General features: G+C 37.8%; 1 protein-coding gene across 2 annotated transcripts in view; it reads left to right on the top strand.

The window, feature by feature from the left end:
* Positions 1 to 17,836, top strand: part of LOC140146382 (mitochondrial import inner membrane translocase subunit Tim21-like) — a 50,596-nt gene that overhangs the window by 23,098 nt on the left and 9,662 nt on the right. Inside the window, exons 1-3 of one of the 2 annotated variants that reach the window (XM_072168216.1) lie at positions 7,163 to 7,254; positions 14,458 to 14,637; positions 15,889 to 16,016. In XM_072168216.1, coding sequence (XP_072024317.1) covers positions 14,474 to 14,637; positions 15,889 to 16,016 — 292 coding nt within the window. In that variant the 5' untranslated portion in view covers positions 7,163 to 7,254; positions 14,458 to 14,473. Of the gene's footprint in view, positions 1 to 7,162; positions 7,255 to 14,457; positions 14,638 to 15,888; positions 16,017 to 17,836 lie in introns of those variants that run through there. The other variant, XM_072168217.1, reaches the window with a different exon arrangement.

Here is a 17,836-nt window from a genome sequence, read left to right as displayed (position 1 = left end):
GTAAATATTTAGAGAAATAAATGTAAAACGTTACTTCTAGAGTAGAAAGATGCAATGACTAGTGATGAGATTCTGAATGCTATCTTCAGTAGATACGCCCTATAGCGAAACAATCCTAAAAGGCTTACATGCTACTCTGTACGATTTTAAAAATCGGCATTCGGCGTAATGCCACGCTAAAAAAAAGGGTAAAAAAAGAGGTTAGAATAGAGAAACAGGCAGATTCGGAAAGTGATGAATCTGTAATGTCGCTTTAAACTTTCTGATCGGGAGTGATTTTTAGAAAGAATGCTACATGATGACATGTATCTTCAGTAGATATGCCCTATAGCGAAACAATCCAAAAAGGCGTACATGCTACTCTGTACGATTTTAAAAATCGGCATTCGGCCTAATGCCACGCTAAAAAAGGGTAAAAAAGAGGTTAAAATAGAGAAACAGGCAGATGCGGAAAGTGATGAATCTGTAATGTCGCTTTAAACTTTCTGATCGGGAGTGATGTATTAGAAAGAAAAAATTCGGCGCTACATAAAAAATTTAGAGAAATAAATGTAAAACGTTGCTTCTAGAGTAGAAAGATGCAATGACTCGGGATGAGATTCTAAATGCTATCTTCAGTAGATATACCCTATAGCGAAACAATCCTAAAACGCGTATATGCCACTCCGCACGATTAAAAAAAATCGTCATTCGGTCTAATGCCACGCTAAAAAAAAAGTTGAAAAAAGAGGTTAAAATAGAGAAACAGGCAGATGCGGAAAGTGATGAATCTGTAATGTCGCTTTAAACTTTCTGATTGGGAGTGATGTATTAAAAAGAAAAAATTCGCCGCTGCATGATGAAGTAAAAATTTAGAAAAATAAATGTAAAACTTTACTTCTACATGTTCTAGAGTAGAAAGATGCAATGACTAGGGATGAGATTCTAAATGCTATCTTCAGTAGATATGCCCTATAGCGAAACAATCCTAAAAGGCGCACATGCTACTCTGTACGATTTTAAAAATCGGCATTCGGCGTAATGCCACGCTAAAAAAGGGTTAAAAAGAGGTTAAAATAGAGAAACAGGCTGATGCGGAAAGTGATGAATCTGTAATGTCGCTTTAAACTTTCTGATCGGGAGTGATGTATTAGAAAGAAAAACTTCGCCGCTACATGATGAAGTAAAAATTTAGTGAAATAAATGCAAAACGTTACTTCTAGAGTAGAGAGATGCAATGTCTAGGGATGAGATTCTAAATGCTATCTTCAGTAGATATGCCCTGTCGCGAAACAATCCTAAAAGGCGCACATGCTATTCTGTACGATTTGTTAAAATCGGCATTCGGTCTAATGCCACGCCAAAAAAAAGTTGAAAAAAGAGGTTAAAATAGAGAAACAGGCAGATGCGGAAATTGATGAATCTGTAATGTCGCTTTAAACTTTCTGATCGGGAGTGATGTATTAGAAAGAAAAAAATTCGCCGCTACATAATGAAATAAAAATTTAGAGAAATAAATGTAAAACGTTACTTCTAGAGTAGAAAGATGCAATGACTAGGGATGAGATTCTGAATGTTATCTTCATAGATATGCCCTATAGCGAAACAATCCTAAAAGGCGTACATGCTACTCTGTATGATTCTAAAATCGGCATTCGGCGTAATGCCACGCTAAAAAAAGGGTAAAAAAGAGGTGAAAATAGAGAAACAGGCAGATGCGGAAAGCGATGAATCTGTAATGTCGCTTTAAACTTTCTGATCAGGAGTGATGTATTAGAAAGACAAAATTCGCCGCTACATGATGAAGTAAAAATTTAGAGAAATAAATGTAAAACGTTACTTCTAGAGTAGAAAGATGCAATGACTCGGGATGAGATTCTAAATGCTATCTTCAGTAAATATGCCCTGTAGCGAAACAATCCTAAAACGCGTACATGCTACTCTGCACGATTTAAAAAAAAATCGGCATTCGGCGTATTGCCACGCTGAAAAAAGGGTAAAAAAAGAGGTTAAAATAGAGAAACAGGCAGATGCGGAAAGTGATGGATCTGTAATGTCGCTTTAAACTTTCTGATTGGGAGTGATGTATTAGAAAGAAAAAATTCGCCGCTGCATGATGAAGTAAAAATTTAGAGAAATATATGTAAAACGTTACTTCTAGAGTAGAGAGATGCAATGTCTAGGGATGAGATTCTAAATGCTATCTTCAGTAGATATGCCCTGTCGCGAAACAATCCTAAAAGGCGCACATGCTATTCTGTACGATTTGTTAAAATCGGCATTCGGTCTAATGCCACGCTAAAAAAAAGTTGAAAAAAGAGGTTAAAATACAGAAACAGGCAGATGCGGAAATTGATGAATCTGTAATGTCGCTTTAAACTTTCTGATCGGGAGTGATATATTAGAAAGAAAAAAATTCGCCGCTACATAATGAAAGTGGTATACACAGCTATAGGGACGTTTTTGAATATTCATGAGTTCATGAATATTAATGAGGTAGGCGTGGCTAATTAACGTACATGAATATTCACGAGGGGTGTGGCTAATTAGTATACATGAATATTCACGAATGGGCGGGGTTTATCATTATTATTAAAATTATTATTATGAAAAAAATTTTCAAAAAAAATTTTCAAAAAAAATTTCAACAAAAATTTTCCAAAAAATTTTCAAAAAAAATTTCAAAAAAAAATTTCAAAAAAAATTTTCAAAAAAATTTTCAGAAAAAATTTTCAAAAAAAATTTCAAAAAAAATTTTCAAACAAAAATTTCAAAAAAAATTTTCAAAAAAATTTCAAAAAAAATTTCAAAAAAAAAATTTTCAAAAAAAAAATTCAAAAAAATTTCAAAAACAATTTTTCAAAAAAAATTTCAAAAAAAATTTCAAAAACAAATTTTCAAAAAAAAAAAAATTTCAAAAACAAACAAATTCAAAACAATTTGGGAAAAAAATCATGAAGACGTGGCTAATTGCCACAGATGAATATGAATGAGCGAATGTAAATAAGGGACGTTAATATTTAGGGACGTTAATATTTAGGGACGGTGAAATGAGTGAATGAGCAGTGAAATGAGTGAATGAGCAGTGAAATGAGCAAATGAGCAGCGAAATGAACGAATGAGCAATGAAATGAGCAAATGAGCATCGACATGAGCAAATGAGCAGGGTAATGAGCAAATGAGCATGGAAATGAGCAAATGAGCAGTGAAATGAGCATGGAAAGGAGTCAATGAGCATGAAAATGAAATAAACAAACGTAAGATTCTATCTTCTTTTAAAACTTTTATTAGCAACTTCCAGAAAAGAGCGGTCGATTAACGCGCTTTAATCATCGCTTTCCATCTCGTCATCCTCTTCGTCCTGTTGGAAAAGCCCGGTGAATTGAGATCGATGTTTAGCCAACGTTATTTTCACCGCTTTGCCTACGTCCATGCCTTTATCTGTCTTCTCTTCTAGGTCGATCACGATATCCTGATGAGTTTCGTCATATTTCAAATGGACGTTATGTGCCAAAAATGTCCCGTAGCTGTCAAAAAAATCTCGTTTAACGGCCCATACAGTCTTCATATTAGCCTTTTCCCCGGCCAGGTCTTCAGCCATACCTTCGTTGACGTACTTTTCGTATTTTTGGGTCCTCATCTCGCGAGTAGCAACTCTGGCCCGTTTAAGCCATTCTCGATACGTGACATTATCCTCCAACTCCACGTCGCTATCTTCTCCGGATGTCGCGCTTCCCCGCTCGGAATCATCCGTCCCCGAATTTTCGGGTTCGGAATCGTCCGTCTCGGAGCGTTCCTCCTCTTCGCCGTGCATCATTTTCACGTGTCTCCTCAAGTTGAATGATCGATCGAAATGTTTGTCGCACGCGTGACAAGAGTGCATATATATGTGCATATATATGCATGAGCTAGCTCGCGAATATACATGAGCTCATGCATATATAAATATTAATGAGGGGGCGTGGCTAATTAGCATATCTGAATATTAATGAGGGGCATTTCCGGTTGACCTTTTTCAAAATGGCTGTATTTCCGGTTGACCTTTGACCCGGACAGGACCTCGTGACCTTTGACGAACAAGTGAGTAGTGCAATGAGCGAATGAGCAGCAAAATGAGCGAATGAGCAAGGAAATGGGTCAATGAGCAGCGAAATGAGCAAATGAGCAGGGAAATGAGCAAATGAGCAGGGAAATGAGTCAATGAGCACGTAAAATGAGCAAATGAGCAGTGAAATGAGCAAATGAGCAGTGAAATGAGCAAATGAGCAGTGAAATGAGCAAATGAGCAGTGAAATGAGCAAATGAGCAGTGAAATGAGCAAATGAGCAGTGAAAAGAGCAAATGAGCAGTGAAATGAGCAGCGAAATGAGTCAAAGAGCAGTGAAATGAGCAAATGAGCGGCGAAATGAGTCAAAGAGCAGGTTATAAAAAGGTCGGTTTCACCTCGTTCTTGTCATTTGGAGATCAACTCTCGAGGAGTCAACGCATGCATGGCTTCTATTTCAGCGTTCAAACCCCACTCTTGTCACGCGTGCGACAAACATTTCGATCGATCATTCAACTTGAGGAGACACGTGAAAATGATGCACGGCGAAGAGGAGGAACGCTCCGAGACGGACGATTCCGAACCCGAAAATTCGGGGACGGATGATTCCGAGCGGGAAAGCGCGACATCCGGAGAAGATAGCGACGTGGAGTTGGAGGATAATGTCACGTATCGAGAATGGCTTAAACGGGCCAGAGTTGCTACTCGCGAGATGAGGACCCAAAAATACGAAAAGTACGTCAACGAAGGTATGGCTGAAGACCTGGCCGGGGAAAAGGCTAATATGAAGACTGTATGGGCCGTTAAACGAGCTTTTTTTGACAGCTACGGGACATTTTGGCACATAACGTCCATTTGAAATATGACGAAACTCATCAGGATATCGTGATCGACCTAGAAGAGAAGACAGATAAAGGCATGGACGTAGGCAAAGCGGTGAAAATAACGCTGGCTAAACATCGATCTCAATTCGCCGGGCTTTTCCAACAGGACGAAGAGGATGACGAGATGGAAAGCGATGATTAAAGCGCGTTAATCGACCGCTCTTTTCTGGAAGTTGCTAATAAAAGTTTAAAAAGAAGATAGAATCTTACGTTTGTTTATTTCATTTTCATGCTCATTGACTCCTTTCCATGCTCATTTCACTGCTCATTTGCTCATTTCCATGCTCATTTGCTCATTACCCTGCTCATTTGCTCATGTCGATGCTCATTTGCTCATTTCATTGCTCATTCGTTCATTTCGCTGCTCATTTGCTCATTTCACTGCTCATTCACTCATTTCACTGCTCATTCACTCATTTCACCGTCCCTAAATATTAACGTCCCTAAATATTAACATCCCTTATTTACATTCGCTCATTCATATTCATCTGTGGCAATTAGCCACGTCTTCATGATTTTTTTTCCCAAATTGTTTTGAATTTGTTTGTTTTTGAAATTTTTTTTTTTGAAAATTTGTTTTTGAAATTTTTTTTTTGAAATTTTTTTTGGAAAAATTGTTTTTGAAATTTTTTTTGAATTTTTTTTTGAAAATTTTTTTGAAATTTTTTTTGAAATTTTTTTTGAAAATTTTTTTTGAAATTTTTGTTTGAAAATTTTTTTTTGAAATTTTTTTGTGAAAATTTTTTTCTGAAAATTTTTTTGGAAAATTTTTGTTGAAATTTTTTTTGAAAATTTTTTTTTAAAATTTTTTTCATAATAATAATTTTAATAATAATGATAAACCCCGCCCATTCGTGAATATTCATGTATACTAATTAGCCACACCCTCGTGAATATTCATGTACGTTAATTAGCCACGCCTACCTCATTAATATTCATGAACTCATGAATATTCAAAAACGTCCCTATAGCTGTGTATACTACTAATGAAGTAAAAATTTAGAGAAATAAATGTAAAACGTTACTTCTAGAGTAGAAAGATGCAATGACTAGGGATGAGATTCTGAATGTTATCTTCATAGATATGCCCTATAGCGAAACAATCCTAAAAGGCGTACATGCTACTCTGTATGATTCTAAAAATCGGCATTCGGCGTAATGCCACGCTAAAAAAAAAAGGGTAAAAAAGAGGTGAAAATAGAGAAACAGGCAGATGCGGAAAGTGATGAATCTGTAATGTCGCTTTAAACTTTCTGATCAGGAGTGATGTATTAGAAAGAAAAAATTCGCCGCTACATGATGAAGTAAAAATTTAGAGAAATAAATGTAAAACGTTACTTCTAGAGTAGAAAGATGCAATGACTCGGGATGAGATTCTAAATGCTATCTTCAGTAAATATGCCCTATAGCGAAACAATCCTAAAACGCGTACATGCTACTCTGCACGATTTAAAAAAATCGGCATTCGGCGTATTGCCACGCTGAAAAAAGGGTAAAAAAAGAGGTGAAAATAGAGAAACAGGCAGATGCGGAAAGTGATGAATCTGTAATGTCGCTTTAAACTTTCTGATCGGGAGTAGGCCTAATGTAGGCCTATTAGAAAGAAAAAATTCGCCCGCTACATGATGAAGTAAAAATTTAGAGAAATAAATGTAAAACGTTAAGGTGGTATTGGATGCATTTTCTGGAAACTAGAAAATGGTCTGAGCATATTTATATCTATAGCAGGTTAATTGAGTAGGGCAAAGTGCACTGACCAATATGCCTTTTGTTTGAAGCAAATCGGACTACGGTTTTCATAATATTTCAATTGATATTTTCTTTGTATCTTATTGTTTTTATTAATAATCAATGTAGTTAATGAGCTAAAATGACTGTAAAGGCTCATTAATATGTAGTTTTTGCCAATATTTTGCTAAATATTAAATATCATTGCATAAATGTTCAGGGTACTTTTATTTTGCATAATTTTGCCTTGAAACTTGGTCAACATGTCAAAGTGTTTCTAATAATTAGGCCTATGTTCTAATGTATTATATTGTGAAGCCGCCCTATAATTTGCATATTTGCATAATTAATAAGCTAATTTGCATAATTAATGAGCTAATTTGCATAAATGCTAATTAATTATGCAAATATACCGACCCCTAAATAAAACCAAGCGACTCCTAAAGTGACTCATTGCGGCGCTAATAGTATGCCGTAGAAAATTGGGATAACTGTGACGGGCTGTCGTTACCAATTAGTGGGAGGTGCAAAATTCGACAGGTTTGGTCTAAGTAAATGGTCTCGTCGGGAAGTTTCAAGTTTATAACATCATAATCATATACATGTACAAAATAACTTGTAAGTATAAACAGACGGTATCCATTTTACTATCTTATATTAACTTGCTAAATTTCAGCTAGAGCGCCATAGGTAGAAAACCCGGGTTTTTTTTCTGAGAACAAAAACTGTATAAAAATACTAGCCATGCTATACTAAAATGCAGCAAACCTTTTACGAGCGCGACTACCGTGATGTTGCAAATTCGGCGCTAACAACGCGTACGGCGCACAGTTCATTCATAAATTTCCACTCAGCAACAATATATCGCCTTAGCAGCCAATCAGAGACAAGTGCGTGCAACGCAGTATATACGCGATGTATCCTTACAATACGCGCTCGTCTAAGGTTTTCTGCATTTCAGTATAGCCGGCCCGGGCTGTGCCTGGTGCAATAATTATGAGCCCCTCGGGGAGTATAAACTACAATTTTTTTGAACAGCTCGCCAGAAATCGCTGCCCCATCCCTCTCGGCCTGCCAAAAATCGCTTGCCCCCCCCCCTCGGCCCGCCAAAAATCTTTGCCCCCCACGTAAACTTGTAGTACATGTATGGTATACTATAGGCCTACGTCGTCGTCGAACAACTGGATACAAGCACAACGTATGGACCAATATCTTTTTGTAAACATTTTAGGCCTATAAAACAAAATGTATATTTCGTACAAATTGTACAACTATAGTTTCTACTATGTCTATGTCTGACCTATAAAAGTTACCTGTTATCAAAAAAGTGTCCGCAAAAAACTGGTCATCGCAAGTAGGCCTATCTTTGATGCTGAAAACTAAGGATATTCACGCAGGGACAGGCCAAAAACCTTACCTCGATCGTAAAATCCAGCCGATGCATGTCATAAATAATTCATTATTCCATTGTGTAAATGTCAGTGATTGTGTCCATGGACCATGTATTGTTATTGCACCTGCGATCTCGCACGAGAGCAGTTGTCAAGCTGAATTTATACTCGATCGCTGGATCACCACATGAATTCGCCTCTCGAAAACCTCTACGAGGTTGTTGCATCGAGCACGCTGACTGGCTTAGCAATTATCGAAGTACCTAGTTTTGTAAACCAATCAGGTTAGATGTACGGTACTTTACTGGCGAGTCACATTAATTAATACCGTAAAAGGCCGTCGCGTTCATTGATTGGCTTTTGCAACCAATCACAAAACGGGTTATATGACGCCCGTCGGAAATTTTGCATACGTCCACGATGACGTCATGCCCCAGTGCCACGAGGCTGGCTTTTCTGCGAAAGCGAGCGAGTGGTATATAAAGTCAGTTTCACACCTGTGATTTAATGTAGCACATCCACAACGCATTTGACAGATAAAAATGAAATTGGCAATTCTGAGCAACGGGATTCCATGAAATGGACGATTAATGTAAGTTATTCTACAGATCGGTAATAATTAACAGCTGGTCTGCTGTATTTGAAGTGCATATTGAAGTTTGTGACTTCGTACATGTATGTTATGTGCAATTGAATTGATATTACCGTATAGGAAGCTTAAATTGGCAGGCTGTCATGCAATTTATACGTCTCTTCCGAACATGGACGTTCACACAGGGTATACATTAGGGTGCATCTATAGCCCCCATAGTTTGCATTATTTTTGTCCATAGCCTTAACATGTTCCACTTGTCCCAAAACTAATCCCTACCAAATTTTATTGAATTTGGAGTTTGTCTTATGGGGCCACCACAGGCTTAAAGTCCGAAAATGGGCTTGTCCATTGAAAGCGTGTAGTAAAGTGAACTTTGCACTCTAAAAAACACACTAATATCCTATAAATGCATGTAATGTGTAAATGGAAAGAAGAGGGCCATATCAAACTTAACTTTAATACTCTGCTGTGGGATTTGTTTCTTGGATATTCAGATGAGGGTCAAAGGTCAACAGAGTTCAATGTCAACAAAGGTCAAAGGTCAACCAAACAAGGTCAAAGGTCAACAATAAACATATAAATAACAATCAGAGCAAAGTAATACTGCATGTTGTGTAAATCATTGGACTTCTTTTTATCAGTCCTTCCAATAAGATCTTGATCAAGGATTCCACACCTTAGGAAGCGATGATGCAGTAATTGTCAGCTAAATTCAAGCAACCTGGGCCGATATTCATAAAGCCTTGCTAAATTAGCAACCAACTAGTATAGTGCTTAGCAAGATGCTAAATCCACTAGTTGATAGCTACGTAGCAATCAACTAATTTCTTATTCATAAAACCTTGCTAAACACTTTGCTAACTAGCTATCAACTAGAAATATTTAGGTGATAACTTATTTGGGTGTTTTGGGTGATATGGCCTTCAACAGTTGTGTAACATCTAATACAATAGGCTTATATAATACATGTCTATTATACTTGAGCTCTGAACCACAGTCAAAATGATCAAAATGTAATGACTCATTGCTGATGGTCTTCATTGAGATTTAGTTAATAAAATTACATGTGTATTTTGTAAGCTATATAGGCCTACAAGGTTGTTACGGCAAATTAAATTAAAAAAGATACTCTGAACAAGTAAAGTTCATATACATGTTAAGTCCTTGGTTTGTTGTAAAAACATACTATACATACTATATTGCTTCATCAAATAGAAAACAACATGCATCCACTTAACGCTGCTCATTTAGCTTCATGAGCAACACTGTGTAAATAATATTAGATAATTTAATAGCATATGATATATCTTGCTTGTTGTCCTGACAAAAGCCAAGCATGATTTATCTTTATCAAATTGACATATAATTTGTTATTGAAAATAAGTCATGCATCTTTACCAAAGAGAACATTGGTAACATGTCTCCAAAATATATATTTTACGTATCAAACAATTGAACAGAATTGCTTCGATTGAACATATCTGCTTAACTAAAGATTACTTGCTATATCATAATCATTTTTCTTGTGCAAATTTGGTTAAACAATACTGGCTTAGTTCAATGTTTATTCATTCACCCTAAATTTGTTGTGTGTTTTTAAGACAGTTTCTTATGTGTAAAACACACTGAAGACCTCAGAAACAGAATATTCTGAGAACATTATTTTTCATAATTGACAACAGTTAATATGAAATTAAAACAATAAATCATGTCAAACTTAGTTCAAAATCATTAAGACTAGTTGTCAACTAGTGACTTAGCGCTGCCCCAGATCAACTCTAAGTTTTGGCAAAATTTTAGAATGTTGCTAACTCTAACTGGGTTTTATGAATAAGAATTAGCAATCAGCTAGGCTTAGCAGCTTGCTAAAGTCAATTTTAGCTGTCAACTAGGCCTAGCGTGGTTTTATGAATATCAGCCCTGTTTGCTTGAAGCCCAGATTTCACAGCTGCCACAAGGTACCATAACAACCGCCCATCAAGTGCCCAAAGTGAGAGAATTTGTTATCTTCGCCACTCTGCTGATCTACAGTTCGTGGTGATTGACCTGCACTTCAGCTGCTGATGCCCATGGCATGACCTCAATCTGTTTCACAAGTTGCTCATGTATGAGGCCCGGGGTATGAGGCTGTGAATCCAGTCATTTCTTCAAGTGCAATTAAAGCTTTGAAGCGTCACCTATGGTACTTGACAGAATGTCAGTATGGTACTTGAGAGATGGTGCCCTTGCACTGTTTAGTGATATAGTGCCCACAGATGAGCGATGTGTACTCGCTGATAAACTCCTTGCAGTTAAACCTGCAGTAGACATCTTAGCACCTAAGAAGCGGATTGGATTATCCTTTGGAAAGCCTGAGTTTCCAACCAACATCACCGCTGCAACATCTCTTGGAGACTTGGTCAATGAAGACTCATGGTTTACTATCCACATCCTGTAAATAAACACTGACTTTCTCACTGAAGATGTTGATACATGGTCAAATTCTTCAGCATATCAAGAATCCTTTGCCAACATTGGAGCCATCAATATGTTGTTATCAACGACTGTGCACTGTGCAGAACGCAGTGCACAGCTTAGCGCGGACTTCTTTGGATGCAGCAAGAATGGAAAAGCACTACCAAAATACACTACAAGTTCTTGAACTAAGCCACAAGAATGAACCAAATCTTGGAAAGTGCAAATCTAACACTAATGATTAAAACCAGACTCCTCAAGAAGCACTGAACTTCTTAATGAATGTAATAGCGAGTGCTGAAAATAGCATTTTAGGATTGTAAAACTCTTTTACGTAAGGCAGCTATTACTTGATACAGCAATCAAGACTGCAAACATAACTGCCATTTACAAAAAAAATATGCAAATGCTTTGGAAATGGTCTAAAATATCTTTAAATTGATGCACTTAGCAGTATTGAGAATACAGCAGCTATAATAAAGCACACAAAGTATATGAATCAAAATAGCTGCCTTATGAAATTGTGGTATAGCTTATCATAAATGTTCTGATGGCGGTGGCCCCATAGGACGAGGTCCGATTTGATTTAAATTTTGTGTGAGGTATTTATTTTGATAGTGGAACACATTTATGCTATGGACAAAAATCAGGGTTAACATTTTAAAAATAGGGGGGCTATAGATGCACCCTAGTATACATGTATGGCTCAAAATTCGGACCGCTTGCCATACAGTTGACTGATTTCTGTGTTTTGAAATTTGTTGACGTTTTAAACGATCCCCGATTTCCGGTCGATTATTTTAGCTGTGTCACGTCACGTGCATGACGCTGGTGGGTACCAGCCAAACTTCAGAAAAAAAACCATGATCGCCGATAACGATGTGATATGGGACTTACATAGAATTACACAGAGATATTTCTTGCCAAAATTTGACCATTTCTAGGCAAGTTGGCCCTACTTTGTCTGCGTAATGTGAAAAAGGACAGTCTTAAGTAAGTACCGGTATACGTACAACGCTTTTGATATTTTGATGTTTTGGGAGCCTGGGAGGGATCTGAATAAAAAAATGATGGAGCCTATCTTGACTGTGTAATATTCCTTCACCACGCTGCCGTACGGTAACAGTCTTATGATAGTATCAGTTTGTGAATGAGGACATCGTATAAGTTCCTTGTACCCCCCCTTACACATGCCAAATTTTTGGGATCCCAATTTACAATCCTTACATAAAAGGATACACACGTTGCTGGGTTATTACAAGAGTCAGTAAACATTCAATTAACTACAATGTATAGATAATGGACTAAGTTTTTGCAATGTACATATATTGAACTTTTTCTGAAGTAAATCGCCCATTGTAGAGCTCTTGCTGCATAGTTTTCTATACAGATAGGCCTAATCACAAAGTAAACATTCAGTATACTGACCATGACATGCCTCTAGCTTTGATTAACCAATCAGTTAAATGTGTAACTGTCAGCATGTGATGGCTATAACCCAATTGCAAACATGTTTATAAAAAAAGGCTGAAAAATTTCCTACACTGAACAGACTCACTGCCAGATGTAAGGGCTAAATAGTCCTTGTCATGTGGGGTAGGATTAGATAAAGGCATACAAACTTGGGTATGAGATGTTAGGAATTATTTCCAAGCCTCTTAACCATGGGGTTGATGGGCTATAACAGCTATTCAAGACACATGATATGTAAGGGATAAACTGTTCATATGAGATGTGGGGGCAAGTAGCATTATTTCACTGCCGTATGTGAAAAAAGTGTGTGCATCTCACTACATGTATTACCACCAACACCATTATCCCAAGGAAAATTCCACCACATACATGGGGGTCACCATCACATCAAACCTGTCTTTGACCAAGCACATAAGCCATCAGAGCTAAAGCCTCTAGGACGCTGAGATTGATACAAAGAAACCTTGGACCGTGTGATGTCTCTGTCAAGGAGCAAGCGTACCAGAGCCTCAGTTGTTAGACCGCAACTCGAATACGCACCCACAGTGTGGAACCCAAGGTTACACCAAGAGTGAAGAACAAGGTGGAAAGTGTGCAATGGCAAGCAGCTAGAATTTGCAGTCTGAGACTACAGAAGAACATCAATGTCTCTGCAATGCTGAACACACTCCAATGGGACACACTGGAGGACAGAAGACTCCTTACCCAAGCGACTATGTTCCATACGGTCTACAATAATGGCGTTGTCAACTGTCAACATCACCATCCCCCAGACCCAAAGCATTTTAAACCAAACCCGAGGCCAGCTACATTTGTAGAGGTCTGCATCATCTCTGGTTTCACCAAGTCATCACAAATCTTAACTCGTACAAGTACTCCCTTTACCCCCGGGTGATACTAATCTGGAACATCCTACCATTGGAAGCAATTACAGCAACAACACACCAGGGCTTCAATTCGGCAGCTTTACCAGTCATCCTGCTTCCATCAACGGGTGGTAACTTGACGTCCCACATCAAGAAAAAAAATTCATGGTGCCACCACTGCATGTGCAGCATTTTGGGCCATTTGGTTTATATTTTTAAATAGAAGAGTTCTTTTGAGGTCTATTTTAGTGCAGTAGTATATCATTTGACTTCAAACGATATCCAGAAGCGGGGTTATGGTTTGTTGTTGAACTCTGCTCCTTTAACAAAATGGTACCCTTTTCGGTTCTATATGTGTCTCTTTTTCCACTTTGCTGGTAATAAAGTCATAATTGGCGGTCATTTCAAATCATCCCCGAGTCAACGAGGTACAGGAATGTCCTCTCATTGTTAATTGTTGGTTATACATACCCAGCCAAAATACAATGCAATTGTAACGCACCACTTGAACAGGATTTAGCCAAAGCAAACAAAGACTAGAGCTATTTAATGATTTTATAATATATAGAAGATTATCCTCTTCAGCAATAGGATTATTGATTGGTTTAAATGCTATCAAATGAGAAACATGTCGCGCCTATGTAATTGAGACACCTATGAATACGACTTGCGGCACATTTTGCACTGTATCTCAGAAAACAATAGAGGTTATCCACTTTACTCATGCGTGACTTCTAACAAAAGGCACTGGTTCCCGTAGTATTCCTCATTCAAACTAATTCAATGCACGACCTCGGAGTTACCTGCATGACTTTGGCGGGCTATTTTGAAATAGTCATGGTTGCACATGCAGGTACTTCTTTTGAAAGTCCTAAACAAGGTATAGGAGTCGCTGGTAGGATATGCAGCTTATAGAACACGGATAACCTCTATTTGCCAAGTTTACGGCTCTTTCGTAGTGTCCACTCACATATTGTGATTTGTCTATAAGCATAAAATGATAATCATGTTTTTTTTTCTTTCTCTTTCATTATCATTCAAGGTTTTTCTTCACAACAATGTCACTAGGTTTACAGCTACCTACTAGTCTCCTCCCCAGACTCCTATCATCTCAGCAGTCATCTTGCATTGTCAATACAAGTCTCACCAAGACATCATGGTTAAGACTGTGCATGAGACAAACAGGAACATCTTGTCGACAAGTATCAACTCTAAATGAAAGGTAGACATTAATACTGATTCTATTACCCCCACGACCCATTATTCAAAATCGCGCACTGTGATTTGTTGAAACGCGTCATGTGACAGACCATTAATTAGCGATAAAGTGTCAAGGGCAACAAACTTTATGTTCTTCTATCATCACAGTGCACAGCAGAGCGCACAGCACACCTGCTTATGTAGGGGAGAATGGAATGTCAGGGGTGTGTTATTGTATGTGCATACCTGCTTATAGGGGAGAATGGAATGTTAGGTTGTGTTATTGGAATGTGCATACGCTTTGGCTATGCGTATGCGCTCCACCTTGAGGTAAACAACTTGAAATATTTGGGCAAAAAATTTGATATTTTCCCTTTAAGTCACACTATTTTGTGGTAATAGAATAGAAATAAAGGGTGCAGCATTATCCTTTACACGCATAAATAATGTGTCTTGGCAGTAAAAGCGTTTAAATAATGGGTTCGGCTGCGCCTCACCCATTATTTACGCTTTTTAATGCCTCGGACACATTATTTTTGTAAAGGATCATGCATTACCCTTTATTTCTTAAAGGGCATTTCGTGATCCACAGCCTCATCCCCCACTTTTCTCAAAAAAAGTTGAGATTTTTATATCACTGGAATACTCTGGCTACATAATGTTTATGTACAAAATATTTCTTGCAGATTAATTCGTTTAGCAAAGATATCGTGAAATTTGAATTTCGTTCTGGTGCACCAGAACGAAATTACAACGTATTGTCTATGGAGCAGTGTAATACACATAATCATGCATAACTCGCAAAGCAAAATCGGAATCAACTGAAATTTTGGGAATATGCTTTTTCGTGGATATGTACTGAAAAATGTCATAAAAAGAGGATGCTAGGATCACGAAATACTCCTTTAAATAGCAGATTCAACCTAATTAAGTATTAAGTTCTGTACAATAATAGTGGAGGGGGGGGGTAAAATTTCCAAACAATGTGCCAAATATTGCTCCCCCTCTCCTGCCAAAAAACCTGTTCCTCCCTCGGCCTGCCAAAAAATCTTTGCCTCCCCTTGCACATGCCACTTTTTTGGTTCCAATTTCAAAACCTTAAAGGTCTAGATACAATGTATATGATGCGAGTGTAAGCAGGAAATTTAGCATATTTGAGCATTTGTGTACCCCCCCTGCAGGGAGTAGATAATTATTGCACAGCCCAGTAAAACAAGTTGCCTGTCAAAACATTTCAAAACATCACACTGACTTTCATATTGTTTTCTTTTAGGGCTTGGGAGACGAGATGCTGTAGATCCAGAAATATTTCAACAACATCGAGTTTGAAGGCAAGGGACAAACAAATAACAAAGCAGACTGTGAAAGATGGGAAGGGACAGCTTACTGTGGGTGCAAAAGGTATAGTACCAGGGTTACATGACTTCAGATTTTTAATAGCGACTAATTTAAGATCATCACCACAATGCACCATGCTTTTGCAAAACACCCTAAAACTGCATGGTTCTTGATGCATGCAAGTTCATTAAAAAAATTTAGATATTTATATAGCGCTTTATGCCGTAAACAGCCTCAAAGCGCTTTACATTTATTCCGCTGTCATTAGAATATGTCGGAACCACGTTTGCAGCCTACAAGTGGCGCAGAGTCCATCAGTACAACGACTGTGACTACCCCTAACAGCTTCCCATTGCACCTGGGTGGGGTGAGGCAAGCGAGGCAAAGCGCCTTGCTCAAGGGAGCAACACGGTGGTGGGACGGGGAATCGAACCCACGCACGTCGAGCAAGCTCTCGGATAATGAGTCCAAGGCCGTAACCACTGAGCCACCGTGCCCAAGGCCGCAACCACTGAGCCACCGTGCCCTTCATGAACATGTACACAAAGGAGGGCTTACACAGTAGCAATATAATGGGGACTCTTAGGTTTTGGATGGTATTTATGGGTAATTGGGGGTCTCATGTACTCATTGCAAGTGTTCAAATACATGTATTAAGAGCCCTAAAAATTTGAAATTGAAAATGGGAACCAGTCATTTTTGGACACAGATATCAACCTAGCTTCGAATTCTCTTTTGACCTCCAGAATGTATATTTCGGCAGGCCTCGAAATAAGAAAAAAATGCAAAAGTCCTCCAGACCCTTGCCTTTGAAATTTCAAGGGTCCTCACCAATTTGCAAGGGTTCGACCCCTGACCCTTGCCTTTGAAATTTCAAGGGTCCTTACTAATTTCTAACTAAGGGCCAGACTATTATGAAGTATTATATTTTGGTGTAGACTATTATGGAAGCTAATAACTAGCAATAGCTCCCACTTGTGCACTAACATTATAGCAGTAGAAAATTGAAAACCTAGGTTGAAAACTTGATGGGAAACAAAAATGAAATTGTACTCATGGAGCTGGATGTCTTAAATGTACAAGATTTTCCAGTGGAACAACAAAAATAGAATTTTCTGCTTTTTACTTGGTTCAAATTTTACGGGTCACACGGACCCGTACCGTAGGAAATTTGCGTGTCTGCGCCTACTTTCACGGGTATTTGACGCAAGGACGCTCCTTATTTCGACCGCTGTATTTCGGAAGGCTATTGTAGCATAACAAAAGGGAAGTTCCTGACCAGATGTACAAATCCATTAGAGTGTGGAATTGGTTATTTGCACATGAAAGAAAATATTTTTATAAAAGATGTCATGGTTTGGTATGGCTGAAAAAGGTTAAATTTCATATGGCATGTACAGTGCATGTTGTATTCTGGGATTCTGTGAAAATCTTCTTTGAGTCAGCATCAAATAGTTACAATGACCCAGCAAACGGCTAGAAAATGTTTTACAGAAAACAGGTTATATATAAAGGCTATAACACATTGTAATAACATTCTAAAAACATTTTTGAAAAGTTGATGCAAAACATTCTAACATAATGTTATTGAAAAATTGATAAAATATTGCGCAAAACTGTTTGCTAAAAATATTTTACAAGAACATTTTGACAACATTTTTAAAATGTTGGTATAGTGTTTTTTCATATAAAACTTACTTTTTTATGACTGTTATATAACCCGATATTTAAATGCTATTAAAACATGCTGAATACAACTAAAACACATTTTAAGAACAGTTTTGCGTTTGCTGGGATGACAACTATTTGGCGGTCTAACAAGTCAAAAATACAAGATGCTAATTGCACCATTTTTTCAGTTTTTTTCACAGACTCTGTATTAG

This window comes from Amphiura filiformis, chromosome 2 (assembly GCF_039555335.1).
Source record: "Amphiura filiformis chromosome 2, Afil_fr2py, whole genome shotgun sequence".
Classification (NCBI taxonomy): Eukaryota; Metazoa; Echinodermata; class Ophiuroidea; order Amphilepidida; family Amphiuridae; genus Amphiura; species Amphiura filiformis.
This window is presented reverse-complemented; position numbering and strand designations above follow the sequence as displayed.